Genomic DNA, 22,244 nt, shown 5'->3' with positions numbered 1-22,244 from the left:
TTTTCACAGGGGTAACATGAAAAAATGGACCCCAAATTTTTTTGTGCAATTTCTCTTGAGCGTGCTGATACCCCATATGTGAGGGAAAACCACTGTTTGGGCGCACGGCAGGGCTCGGAAGGGAAGGAGCGCCATTAGACTTTTTGAATGTAAAATTTGTCTGAATAATTAGCGGACGCCATGTTGCGTTTGGAGAGCTCCTGATGTGCCTTAACAGTGGAAACCCCCCACAAGTGACACCATTTTGGAAACTAGACCCCTCAGGGAACTTATCTAGATGTGTGGTGAGCACCTTGCACCCCCAGCTGCTTCACAGAAGTTTATAATATTGAGCCGTAAAAATAAAATTTTCACATTTTTCCCTCAAAAAATGTTTTTCATTCCCTAATTTTGTATTATCATAAGGGTAACAGGATAAATTGCACCATGAAATTTGTTGTGCAATTTCTCCTGAACACGCCGATACCCCATGTGTGGAGGCAAATTACTGTTTGGGCACATGGCAGGGTTTGAAAGGGAAGGAGCGCCATTTGACTTTTTGAATGTAAAATTTGTTTGAATAATTAGCGGACGCCATGTTGCATTTGGGGAGCCCCTAATGTGCCTAAACAGTGGAAATCCCCCACAAGTGCCACCATTTTGGAAACTAGACCCCTTAGGGAACTTATCTAGATGTGTGGTGAGCACCTTGCACCCCCAGCTGCTTCACAGAAGTTTATAATATTGAGCCGTAAAAATAAAATTTTCACATTTTTCCCATAAAAAATGTTTTTCATTCCCTAATTTTGCATTATCATAAGGGTAACAGGAGAAATTGCACCATGAAATTTGTTGTACAATTTCTCCTGAGTACGCCGATACCCCATATGTGGGGGAAAACCACTGCTTTGGTGTACGGCAGGGTTCGGAAGAGAAAGAAGCGCTATGTTGGTTGGGATAGGCAGCAGACACCATGTCACATTTGAAGAGTCGCTGACATGCCAAAACAGCAGAAACCCCCACAAGTGACCCCATTTTGTAAACTACACCTCTCAAGGAATTCATCTAGGGAAGTAGTGAGTATTTTTTAATTTTTAAATTTATACCATTGGGCAGTGAAAAAAGCATAATTATATTTTTACCACAAAAAAATGTTTTACCCTCAGATTTTACATTTTCACACAGGGCAATGGGTAAAAATGGTGCCGAAATGTGTCACTCAATTTCTTCTAAAAGTGTCAATACCCCATATGTGGCTGTATCGTACCGCTTAGCCATACGGCGAGATCTGGGAGGGACGGAGCGCTATTTGACAATTGGAGAACAAATTATTGTAGAATAGGCATTTGGATTTGGGAGCACAAAATTTTCTGAATTTCTTTTGGGGGGCAAGGACCATTTTGCTTTTCCAGAGCCTTTCTGCTACCAGTAACTTGGAAGTCCCTTATATTTTTAACAGATGATGGACCTGAGTGGGGACTAGCTTTTTTTGAGGACTTAGTTGAAGCTTTTATTGGGAACATTTTACGTAACATTTATCCGGCGCTCTAGGCTGAGCACTTACATCGGGGTTTCCATCTAAATTTCCAAGTGACCAAGTGATGTAATTCAGATGAAACCCCTGCGGGATCCATTCACTGTAATGAGGCAGCAGAGTTACTCTGGACTCCGTCTGGCCTCTGTTTAGCGGTGTCCTTTTTTTCAGAAGTGCACAAAACTGTGGCCAACCGCACTTTTATGCACGCCTAAAACAAATGACACCGTGGGATCCCAGTCTAGACGGCATCCACAGTGGCCTATATCTGCCTCACTACAGGGAATCTTCCATCATGGGTTCTGGCTGAATCACATATTTCAGAGATTTACACGGAAACTCTGGTGTAAGTGCTCAGCGCAGAGCGCAGGATAAATGTGAGCAGAGCCTTACTGGGATCTTTGGGAGACATAATAAACAAATCAGTAGCAGGTGAATAATATTTGTTTTATTTATTTTTTATGCCGTTCCTCGTGTGATATAACTGATTAGATTACTTTATTCTTCGGGTCGGTGCGATTACAGAGATACCAGATTTATATCGGGTTTTTATGACTGACAGCTGTCACACACTAAAAGACGCTTTTTTTGCAAAATCTAGTTTTTGCATCACCATATTTTGAGAGCTATAATTTTTCCATATTTCGGCCGACAGAGTCATGTGACGGCTTGTTTTTTGCAGGACGAGTTGAAATTTTTATTGGAACCATTTTTGGGCACGTGACATTTTTTGATCGCCTTCTATTCCGTTTTTTGGGAGGTAAAGTTAACAAAAACAAACACTTCAGGAATTGTTTTTTGAGGTTTTTTTTATGCCGTTCTGCGTGTGGTAAAAGTGATCAGGCAGCGTTATTCTTAGGGTCAGTACGTTTACAGCGATACTACACTTACTGTATTTTTTTTATGTTTTGGCGCTTTTACACAATAAAACAATTTTATAGAAAAAAATATATTTTTTTTGCATTGCTTTATTCTGAGCGCTATAACTTTTTTATTTTTTGGCTGATGGAGCTGTATGGCGGCTTTTTTTGCGGAACAAGATGACGTTTTCAGTGGTACCATTTTTATTTCTATTCTGCTTTTTGATCACATTTTTTTCCACTTTTTGTTTGGCGATATGATGAAAAAGCATATTTTTTTGCTCCGTTTTTTATTTATTTTTATTACGGTGTGCACAGAAGGAGTTAATTAGTGGGACAGTTTTATAGCTCGGGTTGTTTCGGACGCGGCGATACCAAATATGTGTACTTTTTTTGGTTTTGTAATAATTTACGGATTTATTGGTTTAATATTTTATTTATTTATTTTTATTTATTTTGTGATTTTTTTTTTTAATAGTTTAAAAACTTTTTTTTTACTTTTTTTTACATTTTTACTTAGTCCCTGTATGGGACATTAATTTTTATTTTTCTGATCACTGATCTCATGTAATGTAATACACATATATTACATTATATGAGATCTTCACTGACTGTTTCAGTCAGAGTCTCCTGTCTGACTTCAGCTACATACAAGCTGAAGCCAGACAGGAAGGACACCATATATGGCAGAGCTGGAGGCGGTCATGTGACCTCCAGCTGCCATAGCAACCCCAGGTCCTCAAACGAAACGGAGGTCTTCGGAGGTAAGTAAGACGACCCCCTCTCTTCCTGCTGTCTCCTATATGCCGCGATCACTATAGATCACAGCATATAGAAGACAGCAAAGGGTTAACATCACTGGGACCTGATCTAATCAGGTCCCGATGATGTACCCTGTCAGAGCTAACGCTCTGCACCGGAATCGCAGTGCTTGCAGGACCCTGGGGGTCCTGAGCACTGCGAGACCACCCACCGTTTTTAAACGTCGGCACTGCACAGAGCCCGGCAAGCGCCGACGTTTATCTACAGTGGGCGGTCGGCAACCGGTTAAGAGGATTTAGGAGACTGACGTCTAGAACTGAACTACTTTTGTGCACATTGAGCTGCGCTGCAACTACCCGATATAACCTATGCCTGGGAGAGGTGCTGTTTCAAGAAAAATGACCAACAGGATTTTCATTGCAAATAAGACAGTAAGGCATAAACTTCTAAGTAATACATTACCGCTGAAATATGGCGCTGGGTTTCGCGGACACGTCTCATTTCAGGAGTATCCATGACGTAGGCGGCTCTACCCTGTATCTGTTTGCGGAAGCTGTCAGAATACAGAACCTGAGGGTAAAGAGACATCGAGTCAGAGGATTGCTGAGGCTGTCCGGTCATGGGAAGGTTATTACGGTTGGTAGTAAATGGAAACTAGAAGCAGACAGTGAGTTGTTTGAGTCTTTCCAGGTATGAGACACCGAAAAACAGATTTCTTACCTAATCTTCAGAATACAACCTCGGACTAAATCGAAAAATATCCAAAAAACAAGTTGAACTTGTTACTTTTTTTTTTAGTAATTCTTTATCACAAAAGACTAATTATTTCCAGTTAGGTCTGGTCTAATATAATCTCGGTCCTTTAGTATAGGATTTTCTGGATTAGAAATTGTAGTAATTTTATTTGGTGTATCACACAAGATATTCTTAGGGGGTCGCCTGGTTATCGTCATTATTGGGGTCGATCGCAGCAGTGACTGTTATAATTTAGTGCATAGTCAGAAATGTAAACCTGGGGATCATGTTATAGAAGGGTCACTGCACAGATGGGACATATTATAATACCGAGCTAATATTTTCTTGGTTGCGTTTAACCCTCTCCATCTCTGGAGTGACTGTCGCCGGTGTAGATTTTCCCAAATTTTCTTTGTATGCCACCTACAGCGTATAAAGAAGCATCCAAGTATCACTACTACAAGTATACAAAACTCTAAAGATGCAACATAAATGTATAAGTCCGGGTAGCACGGAGGAGGTTTTAGGAAAATAATATGGTTATGCTTAAAGCAAATTTTGACACATTAGTTGGAAGATTTTAAAATCATAAACCAAAAAAAATAATCAATTGGTCCCAGTTGTTAAGATTGGCTGGATGGGTAAAGTGTGAATTTATAGAACATTTTATTGGCCCATCCACAATCACAATAGACTAATATGTAGATTTAGATTCTATGAGGTTTTTATTTTTCCACCGGGAATGCATGGTATCTTGTATCTTACCAACAGTGCTGAATTTACTTGGACTGTTCTGATTTTTTTGGATACAGTCCCATGAAATTGGGGGCTGTCCTGAGTTTAGAAACGGATTATATAACCGCCCACCAGTTTGGAGGCAGGACTTTGGGGGGCAATTTTTTTTTTTTTTCTTAAATACTTGTATTTTAAACGAAAAATTATTTTTGTTAAAATTGGGTTTCAATAACAAAAAATTCACTGTTTGGTTTTTAAGGCTGTTTGTTTCTGTGCTTATCGCTGGCTGCAGAATGAGATGAACTAAGAGACCGTCAGTGAGATCATTTTGCCGGGGAGTTTGTAACTCTTTTGTCTGTCTTGCTGAACTCCGCTCAAGTGATTCATAGCCACAAATCAAAGGAGAGCTGAACTTTCATGTGGTCATAAATCAGCTGGGGGGAAAAATATATCCGTAAAAGACAGATAAAAGAGTTGAAAACTCTTCGGCAGAAAAAGCTCACTGACGGATTCTTAGTTAATCGATTCTGCAGCCAGCAATAGACAGCGCAACACAGAGACCATAGAAAACAAAGCATGCAAAAAAATTTAATGAAACCCATTTGCAAAATTAATTTTTAGTGAATAATACATGCATTTAAGTAGCAAAATAATGGTCTTTAAAATACCAAGTTTATTATAGGACAAGAATACAAAGCAGTTCTACCAATTATAGCAGGGCCTGGTGTCAAAGTGTTAGATACAGCCGGTATTGTTACGACTTTTGTTTGTATTATTATATAGCGGAATTACAAAATAATTCATATGGGAATAGGATTACTGTAGCATCATAAGTTATGGGTGGAGTTTTGTTACTCGGGGGAGGAGGGGATCACGTATATAAAAAGTTGCTTAGGGAAAGCGGATGAATTGTATCGTGTTGTCCAGGTTGATACCATGCTAATGTTTTCTTGATTGCGTCTGACCCTCTCCATCTCGGGAGTGACAGGTGTTGGGGTTCCTTGCCCCAAGTTCTCTTTGTATAAAACCTAAAGGTTATAAAGGCAGTCAGCATTAGCCATACGACCTGATACCCTATAGAGCATGAGTCTTAATGTACACACTCTTTTCTCCATTGATTCTTAAAGACGTAATGAGCCTGAGACCAGATTCACGTAATATGGCAGTAACAGCCGGAGAGGCTGTGCTCAACCGGACTTTGTAAGGCTAGTAGTTTGGGCAGATTAATATATAAATATATAAAGGGGTTATCTCATATGTGACATTATGGTACGGGATATGCCATCAACATCTGATAGATGCTGGTTCCACATCTATCTCGAAAACAAGGGTGCATGCTCTAATGTAATGGGAGTGGTGGCCGTTCAAGACCGGCTCCCTCTATTCATTTTTATGGAAGCGTCAAGAACAGTTGAGCTGCACAGCGGGACCTACTGATATGCCATTAATGTCCCAGATGGGATAACCCCTATAATATCTTTAAAAAATAGAATCAAATAATAATATAATACGAAATTGCTGAAGAAGAAATGGGTTAAAGTGGAAGAGAAGGTTGGAAATTTAAGGGATCATACAGGAAATATATTAGAAGATAAATGACATATAAATGAATTGGGGTACAGAGAGGAAAAAGAAGGAACTCGGAACCCAAGAGGTAGGAGAATAGGAATTTAAGAAGGAAGATGTGAGATTTTGGATGATGATAATGAGTGAGGATTGTTTAGAAGGATATTAAGATTAAGTATTTTTTAATGGGATCTATTTCTTTGGGGTTTATAAATACCGAGCTGATATTTTCTTGATTGCGTTTTACTCGCTCCATCTCAGGAGTCATAGGGACTGGAGTTGCTAATCCCAAATTTTCTTTGTACATAACCTAAAAGGTACAAGATGGCACCCCCCCAAAAAAAATATTATAAATTATAAGACAAAAAAAGAAGTAAAAATGCAGAAAATTAATTTTTAAACGTTTGGACACCGACAAGTTACAAGTCAGTCAGGGCTGAAAATTGTCAATTGATTAGTACAATAATAATATACTGAGAAAGTTTAAAGTTATTTAAAAATTGTAACAGTTAAAATTATTTGAATATTGAAATGTTTTTTTAATAAAAAAAGTTAATAAAATTATTCTACAGTTTGAGTGTAAATGTCAACGGACGCTAAAAAAATCAATATCAGTTTAGACACTCAAAGAAAAAAAATGTCCAGTATTTGTTATAATGTAATTGGTTTAGAAACTTTTTATTAGGAGGGTTTAAACCAATTCCCACATTGGATAGTACCATGCTAATGTTTTCTTGGTTGCGTTTGACACGCTCCATCTCAGGAGTCACAGGAGTGGGGGTTCCTTGACCCAAGCTTTCCTTGTATAAAACCTGGAGACACAAAAGAGCGCCCAAGATAGCACCGATAACAAAATCCAATATTCGCAAGATTCAACAAAAAAAATAAAAAAAAGTTTTGTTTTCTGTTTTAATGTAAAAAAAATATATATATCAAACTTAAAAATTACTATTTTTTTAATATTTAGCCTATCTAAGGCTAAATGTGATGATTTAGGTAGAAATCCTAAAACATTTTTTTTATCCAAATTTTCTACAACTTACCGTAGATATCCTTAGTATAAGCACTGGTGAAGACAAACTTTAGAGTAACTACTCATACTGATCAATAAGATTCTAGTATTTATCACTTTATTTCAGGTTAAGCAATGAAAAACGGGATCTGTTTGACTTTATGGGCATTAGCTCTACTTTTTAAACATAATGGCCAAAATCCTTGGGAAAAATAATTGGGAGGCATTGAATGTCTGTAATTGTGGGAGGGGAGTGGGATTAATATTTCCTGCCGACCACGTCTCTCACTAAATAACAAACTAAATAAACATATATTTATTTTAATGTTTCTTTAAAGGGGTTTTCCCACGAACGAAAGTTGATTTTAATCAATAGATCTTGGAATAATAATAACTTCCACAATTGGATATGTTTAAATAAAATGTTCCTGTGCTGAGATAATCTTATAAATGTGCCCCTGTGTAATGGCTGTGTCTGACCGTGTACGAAACATGGTCTGATCATACCACATCTCCTGGGCAGGGGAGGAAGCAAAAGAGTATACAGACAGGACAGCAGAGGATTGCAGCTAATTCTATTTGTGTTTTTAAACAATGTTTTACTTCAAATAAAGAATCAGCTGTGACCCCCTGCTGTAATGTCTGTATACTCTTTTGCTTCCTCCCCTGCCCAGGAGATGTGGTATGATCAGACCATGTTTCGTACACGGTCAGACACAGCCATTACACAGGGGAACATTTATAAGATTATCTCAGCACAAGAACATTTTATTTAAACACATCCAATTGTGGAAGTTATTATTATTCAAATATCTATTGATTAAAATGAACTTTCGTTCGTGGGAAAACCCCTTTAAGCTTGTCACTTTTTATGAATTTGGACCATATTACACTCTATAAGCCTATATGACCTGAGGGAATAGAAATGGATTGTCTCTTGCCAACTAATGTATCACTCAAACAAGTTTAAAAAAAAAAAGTTTAAAAATGTCATAAAACTTGAAAAGGTGTATTTGTGGATGGTTCTTATGTGGAATTTGGAGATGTTGGACTTAATAAAGCAACTCAGGGGAGTAACCTTATCTGGCCCCACCCTTGAGCAGTCAATCAAGCCTACATTTTAAAAGGAACCTGATAGGTGATCCATGCCGCCTGAACCACATGTAGCATGAATCAGACTCTGACATCATTATTGCAACCGTATATTTTTTACTCTGAAGAAGAGAAAACATACACATACTTTGAAAAGCCGACCGGGGACTATGCATCTTGAATGACTATTCTGAGTCCGGTCCCTGGTGGCTTCTCCTTGCCCTGCTCTCCTGGACTGACCACCCATTATGTGTGTATAGAGAGAGCTGTCAGTCTAGGAGAGCAGGACAAGAAGAAGCCCCCAGGGACCTAACCCAGACTACTCATCTGAGACGGATAATCCCCGGATGGCTTTTCAAAGTATATTTTCTCTGAAATGCTGCAGCGTTTCAAAGTAAAACATACACAGCTGCAATAACGTGGTTCACGCATCAATGAATCTCCCGCCAGGAATATTGGAAGCTTTAAACACCTTAGTGCTGGTATTCGGCTACAATCTATTTATTGATTATATCACCAACTATGGTATTGTAACCTCATATTCTATAATAATAAATAGCTGAACCAGAACCATTGTGCCTATCGTTGTGCTGCACATTTACTCCTATTAATAATACATTATGAATAGTATGGATATATGGGGGAATCTTCTGTATACCTTTTATATAAAAAAATATATATATTTGTATATTTTTAACTTATTTATTACATGACTTTCGAGAATCCAATCATGAAACATTGTAGCCAGTTATTAACAAAAATCTTCAAACTCTTAAATACTTACCAACAATATAAAAAAAATAAAACAAAAATAGGATCTATCTAATTATCTATCTCAAATGTATCTACCTAATATCTATCTCATGTATAATCTATCAATCTATGTTATAACTGTTGGTTATCTCTTTATCCAATGTCCACCTTATCATCTTCTGATCTATCATCTATCTATTGATTAATCTTGTATCTATCATCTATCTATCCAACTTTGTGAATTTGATGATCTCACACACAATTTCAAGACAATAGTAAGTATTAATGTCATCAGTTATAAAATACTGTTATGGAACATGTAGAAATGAGGAAGAAATGAAAACGGTGACTTGCTGCTTAGTTAGTTGTGCCATTAATATACTGTTAAAAGTCAAGAAGGTTTAATAATCCCTTTACTCCTTTGCATTCTGGACACAGGGTCAGACGTGTCTACCGATTAATACCGAGGAGTATGAGAGATGCTGACATTAGGAGGGAAGTGAAGGGCCGTTTAGTATAAGGAGAAAAGACATGATCAATCACAAGGACTGAGGAGGGAAAACTCATTATCAGCCACTACCGAGCTGATGTTCTTCTGCGTCTCCTTCACTCGTTTCACTTCTGGCAGATCAGGGATCGGCGTTCCTGTCCCAATACTTTCCTTGTACTTAATCTATAAGATCACACATAATGGAGAAACAAAAAAAAAACAAAACGATGGACATTTAGCACATTGGACAGTCCCATACATGGCTGCATGTATGATCGTACACATATCTCATACAAGACCACCAAAAATGTAAAGATGTATAAAATGGCAGTATTCTGTAACCATTATATTCGTATCTACCATGTACAATGAAATGCATAATTTTGGGATGTGACAACATTCATGATACAGAGCTTTGGTATTAACAATTTTGAGATTTTATCTTAAGTCATGTGGTAAGGCTTGCTCAAGAGGACCTTTTGCTAAATTTTTCATGTTCAATGTTTTCATTGGATATATAATGTAATTGTGCAGAGTGAAATAAAACTATTTTTTATTTTTTAAATTTCACCTCTCCGTTGCAGAGATATTAGCAATCAAAGTATTTGGCACCTAATGAGTTAACGTTAGTTAAAGGATTTATCCAGAACTATTTTTTTTTCAGGGCCTAAAAACTAACAGGCAGAGAGCCAGGGCTGTGGAGTCGGAGTCGTGGAGTCGGTGTCCATTTTGGTGGAATCAGTATAAAATGGACCGACTCCTAAAATATATAATAAATTGGGTACAGTAATTCAATGCAGTTTGTGGGGAATATTTTTTCATAAGAGTTTGGGAAAGTTATGAAATGTCCTATAAATGTCTGTCCCATTCCTGATCTAAGAGTCTAGACTTTTAGCTGAGATGAATCTGTGCTACAGTAAATTTATCACTTAAACATGAGCCGTGTATGAAGGAGTCGGAGTTGGTGTCATAGAAATTGAGGAGTCGGAGGTTTGGCTTACCGACTCCACAGCCCTGCAGAGAGTTGCTAACTACTTTCCTGTTCTTCCCGGCTGCTCAAGATCAACAGAGCAGCTTTTTTTCCTTCTGCTCTGGCGAAGGGGCGGCATGACTGCTGATGTTATGCTGATTGACAGCCGGCTCCCCACAGTTAAGCGGAGAGCCGGTTGTCAATCAGCATGATATCAGCAATCACGCCCCATCAACAGAGCACAGCTAAATAGAAGCCGCTGCTCTGTCGACATGGCATCAGCTGAATCTACAGAATTGCTGGCAGGAGCGGTCTGTGAGAAACGCGCGTCGAGGTGCTTGCACGGATCCCCAGCTTGCTCCATAACGCCAGCATGTCACAAGGTATAGCACCTTTTTATTGAAGATTTGTCATGCTTATTAGCTCTTAACTTATTAGGTACCTGCTTATGTGCTCTGTGTATTCTGATACCTGGAAGAGCACTATTACTTTTTATACCTCTTAGTAATATGTAATACTAACAAGCATACATGCTGTCTCCTGATAACTTTCTAGTGAATCTTGTTGAGGATCCTCTGTGTCTTTTTTATGGACATCCACTATGTACTATTGTTTACAACAATTTTAGCAACTAGCTCTATCTCACCTTATATGTCTTTTCATCTATATGAGAATATATTTTCAATAAAATTTATTGTATGCATCATTAAACTGATCCCACAGTTTTTTTTTTTACGTTTTTATTTTAATCTTTTGTTTAATTATAAATGATTATAAGAATCCCCTGACATTTTAATTTTATATATACTACTTTGGGACTTATTAATCAGATCATATTTTTCAGATCAAACTATTTTTCTTTTTTGGTTGAGAGTTAACAACTATCTGCCTGTTAGTTATTAGGCCCATAGTAAAAAAAAAAAAAAAAAATTAAATAGTCCTGAATGAACCCTTTAGGTCCAAGTGGGTGTTATCAGATACTTTCCACTGGGGGTGTTCCCTTCTCCTACCTGTAGCCACTATTACAATGTGTGACCAGTTCAACATGAAAAATTTGGTGAAAGGTCCCATTTAAAGGGTCACTATGGACTTTTAGGATTGCTACCCCCAATTGTCCACAGATATGATACTGGTCTGTTTAATGTTACAATATATTTCTATGATAATGTTGTATAATACAGTGATAGTAACGTCTTCTGTTAGTGTCATATAGAGGTATAATATAGTTATGGTTATTTTACATATTAGAAGTATACAGTGCTGATAATTTTATTTATATATTATGGTTATCATAATGTTATATATAGTCAAAATATAATACAGTTTTGGCAATATAGTAATTGTGATGTTGTTATATATAAGGTTATATACAATATAGTTATAGTAATGTTATATATATAAAACTTATTATAATGTTATGTGCCATACAATTATAAAAATGAGAATTGTTATTAAAAATTAAGATAACAGGAATACTAATAATTTGTTTATTTTTTTTGTTTTATTATTATTGTTATTATTAATTTTACTTTTAAAGAAGTTGCTCAGAATTAAAATAATCAAGTAAAAACTGATCAAGCGCTTGTTAGAGGTTGTGAAGGATTTTATTATTATGGCAAGTGAGTTATTCGGGAATGGAATAGTCTTGTACCGTGCTAATGGCATCCTGCGTTCTCTTAATTCTCTCCATCTCTGGGGTGTGCCCAACAGATATTCCTGTTCCAATTTCTTCTTTATACTGAATCTTAATAGTCAGAATCAAGGTTGACAGGTTAACAACAAACACCACAACATCTACTTTGGGAATTATGGCTTGTACATGCCATTGTTGTTGTTGTTGTTAATGGCTCCTATCTTCAAAATTTTGGAATTTTTAATTTTCAATATTCGTCAGTTAATTGGTTAATTAGGAATCCTATATAGGAGGCAAATTTGGAATCTAGAAAAATTTTTTTTGCTAATTTTTTTTACATGAAAATGTGTCCATAAGACAAATTTACATGAAACATGATTTAGAAGACGAAACAATACACGACCCAAAACAAGTCAAAAACATACAAGAGAGACAAAGGACAATTTTGATCAGACCCCACAAATATAATAAACTGGATCTATCTTATTCATTAGAAGGAAGGAATCCGATACGGACACAGAAAGCAGGAGCTGATGGGATCAGTGGCCGTTATCTTGTTAGCTTGCTCTGTGTAGGACTCGTACAGTATTACAGGATTATTCTTGTTAGAACTTTTTTTTTTTTTAAAGTGAAATTTTTAAATAATATACCGAGCTGAAATTCTTTTGATTTTCCTTAACACGCAGAATTTCTGGCGTGTCTTTAACCACTGTGACTTTTCCTTTACTTTGTTTAAGGTCACCTTGGTACTGTAGCTATAAGAGAAGAGTAGATGTTAAATTAAGGTTTATTCCAAAAGAATACTAGAGTTCTAGAATTCTAGCAGATAAGTCAGTGAATTGGCTAATTCATGATGATCAAGATCAAAATCAAGACATGGATACAGACTTTACAGATAATTTAACGAGATGTTTTCCATTGCATTATGTGTTATAATGCAATATACATGACACCAATATATCATTAAAAAAATATAACATTAAAAAAAAAAAGAACATAAAAGTATCACAAGGCTGGAGACAAGTAGGTGACATTTATCATATTTTGAGAGGATAGATGACATTTTGAGGAGATTATTATTTTTTTAATTGGTATTTTTGTATTACGAGTTACAGGACAGTTACATTTATACATACAAATATTATCAATGAGTACAATTATATTGATTATATAGGTCCTGAACAATGGATTGAGGTGTCCATGGAGTTAGGGTCACATAGCAAATGTAAAAATATTGTCACACCTCTTTACACAAGTTAACACCACTACATATCCATATCTTGTAAAAAAAAAAAAGGGCCTTTTAGCCCCTACCCTTCCAACACTCCTTATTGCATGGAAGGGCAGCATGATTCGCTGTCCCCTAACCCTGCCATTTTTGTAGAGGAGTGCCTTTCATAGGTTTCTACTAGAGTTGGTGCAAATCAATTTGCAGGTCCCGGGCCAGCGGCCAGGCCACTCATCTGTGCTGGCTGGATGGAATCCTTGAGAACCGCCTACCTGACCACAACCACAACTCTTCTTTTAATTAGCCGTCCTAATGTGGCTTCATCGTTGCGTTGGGCCGGCTAATCGAAAGAAGAGTCATGTTTCCACCAGTTAAGAGGCGGTACTCAAGGCCCTAGTCCAGTGGCCACAGATTACCGACATGGCCGCTGGACTGGGTCCTTCAAATCGATTCGCACTAACTCTAGTTTCTACCTCTCAGGGAGTACTAGGATCCAACAAACTTGATGTGGAGTCTCCTTTTTTCCGCGAGCCTTATAACAGCTGCATGTGCTGCCTTTAGAGTAAGTATACCCTGACAATGAGTCCTTTGAATCAGACAACCCTATTAGCGGGGGTTGTTTAGCTGGTCATAATTATTTTGACAAAGGTCTCAGTTTGGTTTGCAAAAAAAAAATAAAATAAGCGATCCCCAGGTGTTCCTAGTGCAACACTTACCGGGAGTCCGATGGTATCTACTTCTTGTTCTGGTCTCGATTAGAAATGCCGTTCAGCCAATCAGCCACTTTAATAAGTCATTGTCTGAGTGGGTATTTGGCATTTCCTGCGTGTCTAGTTGAGACCAGGAGGTAAAGACCAGGGGGGAGCCGGTAAGCATCAGAAGGGGAGTGATAGTCAATCGGAGAGATGAGAAAAACTTAAACCACTCTGATCCCTCTGGGAAAAAAAGTTTGTCCTGTGGGACAAATCTTTTAACTAAATCATAAATATATCATGTTATGATAAAAATATTTCAAGCCCAAACCGAATATGTAGCAATGGCTTGATCTTACCGATCTTCTCATCTCTTCTCACACTTGTCAGGTTCTGGGATTGTCTTATTGAGAACTTTTGTCCTGTGAAATGCTGAGTTGCCCTGTCAATTTTTGGTAAATGTTGTACTGGATATAATATTAATAGACTTACGGTACTGAAGTTCTTCTGGTTTTCACGGACTCTCTGCATTTCTGGGGTGTCTAGCACAGGTACATAATAAGACATAGTTCTTTCTGCTTCCTCCTTATATTTTTTCTGTTGGATTTGAGAAATAAACATGTAAGTAAACAAAAAAAAAGTTTGATAAGTTTTAAATCAAAGTATTATGCAGCTTTCAGTATCTAGAACTGTGTACAGAAATAATAGAAAAAGAAAAGAATAAAATGTTAACATTTAAATGTGCTTTGTAAGACCTCATACACATGGCAAAATGGTGAGAATTGTAGACCCAATGGTCCCAATGGCTCCTTACTACAGTCTTGTGGTGACTTGTGTGTCTCTATATGGCACTTTCTCCGTTGGACTAAATGCTTTTAGCATTAATGGATGGTATATAATGGAGCACGGCACACTTTTAGATGATAAATTGCCATGTAGTCCTCCTTAAAATTGATCACCTCTCTGAGGACATCCAACTTTGCCCAATCCATCTTCCTCTACACATCTAGGAAATGTCACTTTACCTAAAGCCTCAATAATAGAACTCAATTTAGTGAAAAAGAAACCATATGATCACCTGGCTCGAAAGATTTTTGACTTGTTGGGCATGGATAATCTCCGGAGTGTCCACTACAGTTGTGAAATTGGCCTTATCCATTTCGGCAGATTGCTTGTATTTCACCTATAGAAGTATGAATACCATTTTAGTTTTACTTATTTCACTGCATTCGTACAAATCTTGACCGTACTAATCTTATTCTTTATAAGAAACGTGGTATGTCATGTACCTGGCTTGCGATATCAGTTGCATTCTTTGCTCTTACGAAGTCTGGAGTTTCCAGGACCAATGTTGATAGACCCTTTCCTTTGATTTCCAATTCCAGTGTCTTCTTATATTCTTTCTGTTATGTAAAATGAAAAAATGGGTATTTTTCAAGCTACCAAAGTCCTATGGTATTAGAGCGGATGCCCCAAGAATTACATAATTAATCACCAATCCCTACGGTAAGTAAATATCAGATCAATAAGGGACCAATATTTGACACTATATTTGGCTGATTGTACACAGTGTACTAAGCCGGGAAAGCACAGCGCCATAAACTATGTAAACAGCTGCAAAAAGCTAATTAATGGGGGTGACAAATGTCAGACCCCTACCAATCTGATACTGATGTCATAAGGACAGGTGATCAGTGTGCAAGTCCTGGACAACCCCTTTAATGTACCATTATTCTGGACTAGACAATAGACTTCCATGGGAGTTGTAATAGATATACAACGTAACCCCTCAAAAATAACAACTCCTCGACAAGATGACCTCTTCATCCAGACCAGATTTCCAGTTTGGTCATGGACTATGTATACCGGCCATCTTCTTTGAGGAGACTATGATAACACTCTAGAAGGCCATTTTTTTAATGCAATTTTGGTTGGTCATCTCAAGGGTTTTTCTGTATTTATTTTGTTCACAGATGGTATGGCTTTATGAAAACCCATTATTGACCATGAAGTGAGCAGTTGATGCAGATACCACTGATAAACCTAATCTCTATGGTAAACAACAAAAAAAATCTACCCTATCCTATTTTGGGGGGAAATTTGAAAGGTTGAATGGATGTGTTTGACTCTTCCTAAAGATATATCATAAAAAGGGTCCAATGTTTTAGACAGCTTAAAACGGAAAGAAAGTTGAAGAAAGGAGACTTGTATACAAGTCATAAGTTCAAAAAGTGAAAAAATATGAACTTATATCTCTAACCATGTCATTCTACTAAAGCAAAAGCCTGATAAAGGTTTTTTCGGCACCTGAAACATTGCCCTTAATGCATCATCTATTGCCTGTGAATTCTATGTAATTTACTTAAAGAAGCACTCCCAGTTATTTTTTCCTCCTAATCCTCTCAATGTATGTATGTAATGTAGTATAAGTGTATCAAAATACTTACCGATTGCAGTCTTCTCCAGTTTCCAGTGCAGCTTCGATCCTCTACTGGATGACGTGACCTCAGATCAGACTCACCGGCTCACACAGGGATGGGACCGGAAGTGCCCTTTCGCAATGTAAGTCTACAGAGGCTCACTTTGTGTCTCAGACCTGAATTGATGAAACAGCTACTGCTGCATAGAGTCAACACTGCGAGCTCAGGAAAGCTGCAGAGCGGTCACGTGGTCCAGAAGAAGAACGGAGCAACGCTGGAAACGGGGGAAGAAGATGGTCGGTAAGTAATGTAATACACTTACACAACATTACACACATTTAAAGAAAATTAGGAAACAAAAAATAGCTGGGAGTGCTCCTTTAATAAAGTTTATGTGAAACATGTTTAACTACTGGAAGTCTGAACCCAATGGGGTTTAGGTCTTGTAAAGTTCTGGAAAAACTCCCAGATTTGAGCTTACAACCTGAACCAATACCAGATCCAAGAGGTTTGTTTATCCTAAGTCTTGGGAGCACTGTAAAGAGTATTCTTCCTTCTAGACTAGAGCTGCTTTGCGTTGCCTGCTCCTCCTAGATCTCTTCCATGAAATCCAGTGTTCCCCCAGATCTAAATCCAAATACCTAATATAAATATGAAGGATAAAATTACCAAACCAAGTACAACTCTCATACCTCATTTAATATTTGAGTTGCATTCTTGGCCCTTAATAGCTCAGGGGTCTCTTCTAACACAGTGAGGCCTCGTCCTTTGATAGTTTCGTCCAAGTCCTTCCTGTATTCTTTCTACAGAATTAGCCAACAACAAAAAAAATATTCTTTTGCCACAATCGAAAATTTCCACTGAAATTTCCAAACATATCAGCAAACACAGAAGAAAACAAACATAACATCACTAGACATGAACTAGAACAAAACGAAGGCATACAAAAATACACCATCTACCATTTGGTTAAGTTAAATGAATTTTCTTGTAGAATGAAAAGTTATATATATTTTTTTAATTTTAATATGCAAAATCATAAGATAATCGCCAAGATTAGATCGAAATAGTTAATGGATTTTAGGTGAATTTTCTATATAAATAATAACACAAATACAATGAATAAAAACACAGAAAACACAAAGTAATACATACGACACGTAGTAAAAACAAGAAAGAAAGAAATGGGATGTAGTGATGATTAGTGGAATTATTCAGATCGATTATAGAGATTGAGCGGAAGCTACCTCGCTTGCTATTTTTGTAGCATATCTGACATGTAACAATGACGGCGTAACCTCCAAACCAGTAAGGTTTCTGCCCTTAATACATTCTTCCAAGTCTTTCTTATATTCTTTCTGATGAAGGCAGGAAGAAAAATATGACATTGGGTACAATACTAAAGTTTCATTTTTTTTTATTCATAACCATAGCCTTAGCTATGTTAAATGGAAAGCTTTTATGATTATCTGTTCTATTGTATCACTTTCATATTGTATTTGTTATGGGAAATGCTCCTTTTTATTGTTTTTTTATAATTAGCTTAGTCCCTTGTAGTACCGCTTTTCAACACTGGTGAATTCAGTCTGGGGGGTCACACTCTCCATTAAAAGCAATCTGTCACCAGGTTTTTACTGCCCCATTTGAGAGCATCTCCATGTCGGGGCAGAGACCCTGATTCCAGCTATGTATCACTCTCTGGGCTGTTTGCTGCAGTTTTGATAAAATCTTTGTTTTATCAGCTGCAGATCTAGCAGTTCTCTAAATGCTGAGCTCGGCATAACTCCGCCCACACAACTGATTGGCCACTTTCTGTACATAGGCAGAAAGCTACTCTGCAGAAGGTTTACCAGTTCTCTACTGACAATCCCCTGCTGATAAAACTGTAATTTTATCAAAACTACAAAAAGCAGCCCAGTAAGTGACATATCGATGAACTCAGGCTCTCTGTCTCTACATTATGCGGCTCTCAGATTAAATGAAAAAACCTGATGACAGATTTCCCTTATATACAATAATATAGCCTGTCTTCAGTTTTATAGAGTAAACATTTTATGGGGTAAGTTTTGAAAATGCCCCAAACTGTTCTGCACTGATATAAACAGTCATACATATCCCCACTGCTTACTCATGCACTGCACTAAACATTTTCAACACTTGTGCAATACACAATGGAGCCAGGAAAGTGGTCAGGTGGGTAAATTGTGTTACTGTCATAATCTTGAGCCCTGCAGACAGGGACAGCTCTGTCCAGCTCTGATTCATGGGCCGCAGGAGGCCTTCGAAATATAATGCAGGAGTATGCAATAGGGGCTTTATGTTTGCTTATGCCAGTACCCAACAATTAAAGACATTTTAGATATTTGGCCGGAAAGAGGCCAACCCCTTTAAATGGACCTCTCACTGGAAAAGCACTTACTCTGTACATCTACAGTATAATAGTTTTAAAAATAATTAATAGTGGCTACGTTCCCTGTCAAGGGCAGTTTTCCCTTAGATCACTGTTTTACACTTTTTAAAAAAAGTTGAGTAACTTTGTAAATACATTGTTTTTACTTATCTCGTCTATTCCTGAGTTATATGATAGAAAGAGACCTGTAGACTCATGCATTATTTTAGGTCAATATTAAAATCCATACAAAACTACAAAAACGAGAATTCTTTACGTGTTTCAGGACTTAGTCCACAGCTGCATTCAGAATTCTGAAAATGGCAGAGCTGAAATCTCCCAACATTCTGAACTGACTGATTGGTGATTTGTAGACATAAGTCTCTATCAGTCCGGTCCACCTTGGTAGACTTCTGTGCTTGGCATACTTGGCCTGGCATCCTCAGCCAGGCATCGTCGGCCTGGCATCCTCAGCCAGGTATTCTCAGCCAGGCATCCTCGGCCAGGCATCCTCAGCCAGGTATTCTCGGCCAGGCATCCTCAGCCAGGCATCCACAGCCAGGTATTCTCGGCCAGGCATCCTCAGCCAGGTATTCTCGGCCAGGTATTCTCGGCCAGGCATCCTCAGCCTGGCATCCTCAGCCAGGTATCCTCAGCCAGGCATCCTCAGCCAGGCATCCCCAGCCAGGCATCCTCAGCCAGGTATTCTCGGCCAGGTATTCTCGGCCAGGCATCCTCAGCCAGGCATCCTCAGCCAGGCATCCTCAGCCAGGCATCCTCAGCCAGGCATCCTCAGCCAGGTATTCTCGACCAGGCATCCTCGGCCTGGTATCCCGGACGCCTCTGGCTCTTAATATGCCCCGTAACGTCATGATGCCATGGGAACTAGTAAGCAGCAGAAGTGCCCAGGATGCCAGGCATAGAAGAAAAGACCAGTTGCCACAGACGACCGGACTGGATGCCGAGCCAGGATGGAGCGAATCAAATTACCTGCCTATAGTGATTAGTATTCTGACTAATGTTATCATCCTGACGGATATTGTACAAGAATCTGAAGTACGAAAAACAAAAACTACTGTGTTAGAGATTAGCTTAACTGTTAAGGTCTATTAACAAGTGTTCTTACTGTTTCAATAACAACCAGCAGAATTGTGAGTGCAGCTCTGGAGTACAATACAAACTGTAACTTAGGATGGGTGTAAAAGTAATGTAATGTGTTTACAAGTCACTCAACAACCTAATATATAGATTGTGTCCATATATACTGTATATATAATGTACAAATGTGAACATAACACTGGAACACTGTAGAAGCGGCTATGATTATTATCCGGTTTTCAAGTAAATACATAGATTACATTGAGTGAAATATGAATAGACCAAAGCTGTAATAATTCTTATACCTGCATGTTTCAGCGTGTATAAGGTTTCCACTTAACATAAACGCTAACGACTTCAAGCTTCTAGGTTTGAAGGACTAACATATCATCTCATATACAGTGACGGCATCAACGAACATATGAAGTTACAAATATATAGGAATATATTTGAGAGAAATGAAATGCAGTAGAAAACAAAATACTAGAGTTGAGCAAAAAGATCTGCATTATCCGGGCCAGAACCCTGCGAATCTCCTGGTACCAGTCGTCATCCCCTGCACCTCTTCCTATCATCAGTAGGCCCGCCATCATTGCAGCGCTAAACATGTCTGACGGCGAGCCGTGCCTTGTAATCAGAAGAGGCACGGGGATACCAGCAGGTAGGAAAGGGCTCTGATCCGGTCTACCAACGTGGCTGCTGGACCAGGGTCCTGCGAATCTTCTTGCTTAACTCTATAAAATACATTTTTTTGCATGAAAACCAAAAGCACACCTTCACAACAAAAATAGACAAAAATTTCCAGAAATGAAAAAAAGCGCCAATAAAAAACATAAAGAAAAAGTTTGTTTTTCTTTTTTTCCCTATTAGGTGTTTTTCCCCCCAAAAGGCTAATCAGGGATTCATAGGTACCCATAGTAGCCCAAATTGGGGTGTCATTTTGCAGAAAATGAAGCTAAATGCCTGCTTGTACCTTATGTTAATTAGTTGCCTACAGTCAAGGAGGTGGAGGCACTATAGAGTAAAGCCAAGCTGCCCCCGCCCTATATGGCTTGATTGACGTCCCTGATGTCATCACACATGAAAAGTAGCCTTTTTTTTTTTTTGCCAATAAGTTGTTTTTTTTTTATAAAAAAAATAAATAACTTTATACATAGTTGAAATCCCTGTATCCTTAATAACATAAACAATAAAGTGAACACATTATTAATCCTGAAATTTCTGTCTCCCAAGAAACAAAAATAAAAAGTGATCAAGTCGTACAGTATATACGGTATGTCCCAAAATGGCACCAATGAAAACTATCGTACTGCAAAAATAAAATAGGGAAAACCTTAAACAGCTCCATTGAGTGAAAAATAAAAATGTTATTGGTCCATGAATGTAAAGACCAAAAAAAAAATGATTAAAAAAAAATTGTGTTTTTATTTGGCAAAAGTAAAAAAGTTATCATGTCTAAAACAAAACAAAAAAAACTGACGGAATTACTGTTCTTTTTCAATCCCATCCCCCTCAAAAAAAAAAGTTAACAAAGTTATTTGAAGTTCAAAATGGTGGAATTTAAAAATGTAACTCATCCCATTAAAAAAATCAAAATCAAACACATTTTGCAAAAAAAAAAACAAAAGGAATAAAAATGATGCATAGCTAAGTGCAAAACTAGACTTTGTCCTCAAAGGACTAAAGAAACATCCCAGGTGTGACTTTTAATAACGCCTTATACGACATTTTATAAAGCAAAGAATCAAAATTTGGTTTAAAAAAAAAAGTTAATAAAAAGAGTAATTACTTGATGTACATCACAACAAGAAATTATAACTGTAGGTAATATTCATAATATTAGTTATCACAATAAATCTTCAGCATTATAAGACCTTAAAGGGGCTGTCCGGAAGTCGCATGTTAATGACTTAACCATGGTCATCAATATGGACCTAAAGTATATTGGGAATCTAACACCTGACACCGTCAGTTGATATCTGCTCTGGCAACAGGCGGATCGAAAAAATATATGTAGCGGAACATGGCAACTTCACTTATCTCTCTATCAAGTGATATCAGCTGATCGTGATGAGCGTCGGACCCCAACCGTGTCATATGGATGACCTGTCCTACATTTAGATCATCAATATGTGAGTCCTGGACAACCCTTTTAAACCTAACACAAATTCAGAATTGTGTGCATATTCACAAGCTTTATTCTGTTACCTTCTCACCATGAGCACAGTTAAAGGGGGTTGTCCCATATACAACATATATCACCTATTCATAGGATAGATGATAAATGAATGATTGC

The 22,244-nt window shown here is 37.7% G+C and overlaps 1 protein-coding gene across 25 annotated transcripts in view; it reads right to left on the bottom strand.

Annotated features, from left to right (window-relative positions):
• Window positions 1–22,244, bottom strand: part of NEB (nebulin) — a 203,011-nt gene that overhangs the window by 5,462 nt on the left and 175,305 nt on the right. For 10 of the 25 annotated variants that reach the window (XM_073647182.1, XM_073647185.1, XM_073647192.1 and 7 more), the window contains 13 exons: window positions 17,709–17,819; window positions 17,154–17,264; window positions 15,331–15,444; window positions 15,120–15,224; window positions 14,534–14,638; window positions 12,772–12,876; window positions 12,140–12,232; window positions 9,609–9,701; window positions 6,891–6,983; window positions 6,389–6,481; window positions 5,541–5,633; window positions 4,201–4,293; window positions 3,598–3,705 (listed from right to left, as the gene is read on the bottom strand). In XM_073647182.1, the coding sequence (XP_073503283.1) occupies window positions 3,598–3,705; window positions 4,201–4,293; window positions 5,541–5,633; window positions 6,389–6,481; window positions 6,891–6,983; window positions 9,609–9,701; window positions 12,140–12,232; window positions 12,772–12,876; window positions 14,534–14,638; window positions 15,120–15,224; window positions 15,331–15,444; window positions 17,154–17,264; window positions 17,709–17,819 (1,317 nt within the window). The remainder of the gene's footprint in view (window positions 1–3,597; window positions 3,706–4,200; window positions 4,294–5,540; window positions 5,634–6,388; window positions 6,482–6,890; window positions 6,984–9,608; window positions 9,702–12,139; window positions 12,233–12,771; window positions 12,877–14,533; window positions 14,639–15,119; window positions 15,225–15,330; window positions 15,445–17,153; window positions 17,265–17,708; window positions 17,820–22,244) is intronic. The other 15 variants (XM_073647193.1, XM_073647196.1, XM_073647197.1 and 12 more) reach the window with 13 other exon arrangements.

Source organism: Phyllobates terribilis, unplaced genomic scaffold (assembly GCF_046119375.1).
Source record: "Phyllobates terribilis strain yellow unplaced genomic scaffold, ASM4611937v1 Scaffold_9__5_contigs__length_417890890, whole genome shotgun sequence".
NCBI classification, from domain to species: Eukaryota; Metazoa; Chordata; class Amphibia; order Anura; family Dendrobatidae; genus Phyllobates; species Phyllobates terribilis.
Note: the sequence above shows the minus strand (reverse complement) of the source record. Positions and strands in the feature narration are given on the sequence as shown.